The 1,828-nt window shown below is 53.6% G+C and overlaps 1 protein-coding gene across 5 annotated transcripts in view; it reads left to right on the top strand.

Annotated features, from left to right (window-relative positions):
• Positions 1-422: 422 nt before the first annotated feature.
• Positions 423-1,828, top strand: part of YTHDF1 (YTH N6-methyladenosine RNA binding protein 1) — a 25,310-nt gene continuing 23,904 nt past the window's right edge. For 4 of the 5 annotated variants that reach the window (XM_018560138.1, XM_018560130.1, XM_018560121.1 and 1 more), the window contains exon 1: positions 423-730. In XM_018560138.1, the coding sequence (XP_018415640.1) occupies positions 704-730 (27 nt within the window). In that variant the 5' untranslated portion in view covers positions 423-703. The remainder of the gene's footprint in view (positions 731-1,828) is intronic. The other variant, XM_018560147.1, reaches the window with a different exon arrangement.

Raw genomic sequence — 1,828 nt, 5'->3', positions numbered from 1 at the left:
AAACCTCCCCATGTACACCCTCCATGGGGCCATATCACCGGCTCCTCCAACATGCCATACATCAGCTCTTTGGTGGCCAATAACTGTGTGGTGGGAAGTCACTACCATGGGGTTCCCCACATAAGAGCATGGTAACCATAGTAACAAGAGGGACATGTCTGTTTTTATTCTTTATGGTGTATTTAGACAGTTTGAACATGGCAGGTTCACATAAAGCCGAGGCCTATGAGGTGCACAGCTTGTATGAGGTGGTAGGGCTGTTACCCATAACAACCAGACTTTCTGCACCACTATTCACCACAGGGCCCTGCCCCTATCACAGGAATAATGGGGCTGGGCAGCAGTCACGTGCTCGGGCCTCTCCCCTTTGCTTCACTTCCGCCCTCACTCCCCTCGCGTCACTTCCGCTTTTTACGGCCGCGCTGACTCCCTGTGCCGCTAGCGCGCATGTGCGGCGGCTTCCGCTACCCGGCCTGCCTCGCGCCGCTGCTGACGTCAGCCGCACTCTGCCCAGTCCCCGCCGCCATTGGTGAGTGTGGAAGTCCCGGGCCAGGCCTCACACCCCGACCGGAGATAGCCCGAGCCGTCGACACCACCCTGCGCCCGCTCCGACTTCTGGCCCGCCGACTGAGAGAGAAAGAGAGAGGAGCCGGCCTAGTGCGGCCTGTACCCAACGCGGCCTCCACTCCGCTCTACATGAATCATGTCTGCCACCAGCGTGGACCCGCAGGTGAGACAGAGAGAGCCCACATTTTTATTCCTTTAAATATACCCCTGTACTCCCTCTCTGACATCACCACTTATACTCCAATCATACCCCTTCCTTCTCATTGCCCCCAATATCTATCTCGGTACCTAGACTCCCCTTCCCAGCATTTGTACTGTAATAAAGTCCTCACCATCTGCCCTCTGATACCCCGTTCCCAACATCTTCCCCTGGTACACTATCATCTTCTGCTCCACCTCTGATAGCCCCTTCCAACATCTGTACACTCCTGTTTACCCCCTCTCCGATATCTGTCCTTTTACTCCCTGATACTCCCTCCGCAGCATCTGTTTCTCGTACCCCTTCCTTCATATTAGCCCCTGTACATCCATGATAACCTGAAACCCATCACCCCGTGTCCCTCCAACTCCTCCTCGATGTCAGTCACACCAAACACCTGCTCCTATTTCACCCTAATACCCCCTCTAACATCATCTGCTTCTCATAACCACTTCCCCAATATCTGTACCCTCCTACTACCCATTCTCTGGGATCCCCCCCCAATACCTAACTCCAATAACATCTACTGATACCCCTTTCCTTAAATGTGCTGTGTATCCCCTCCCTAACATCTGCCTCTGTGCCCTCCAGATTCCCCTTTCCCAAAATCTGCCTTTGTGCTGAACTGATGCACCCCAAAACTTGCCCTCAAAACATCTGTCCTGTCCCCTTCTGGAAACCTTTCCTCCAAACATCTCCCCTGTACCCACCTAATAACTTCCCTTCCAAACATCTGCCCTGTCTGCTCCTGAGAACCTCCCCTCCAAACATCTGTCCTTAACCCTTGCCCTCCAAACATCTGCCTTGTACCCACCTAATAACTTCCCCCTCCAAACATCTGTCCTTAACCCTTGCCCGCCAAACACCTGCCTTGTACCCACCTGATGACATCCCCTACAAACGTCTGCTCCGTCCCCTCCTGAGGACTTCCCCTCTAGAAGTCTGCCCTGTCCCCTCCTTACGACTTCCCCTCCAGATGTCTATCCTGTACCCTCCTAATAACTTCCTCTCCTGATAACTTCCCCTCCAATCATCTGATTATTTCCCCTGCAAACGTCTGCC

Source organism: Nanorana parkeri, unplaced genomic scaffold, assembly GCF_000935625.1.
Source record: "Nanorana parkeri isolate BGI_ZX_2015 unplaced genomic scaffold, ASM93562v1 scaffold17, whole genome shotgun sequence".
NCBI classification, from domain to species: Eukaryota; Metazoa; Chordata; class Amphibia; order Anura; family Dicroglossidae; genus Nanorana; species Nanorana parkeri.
This window is presented reverse-complemented; position numbering and strand designations above follow the sequence as displayed.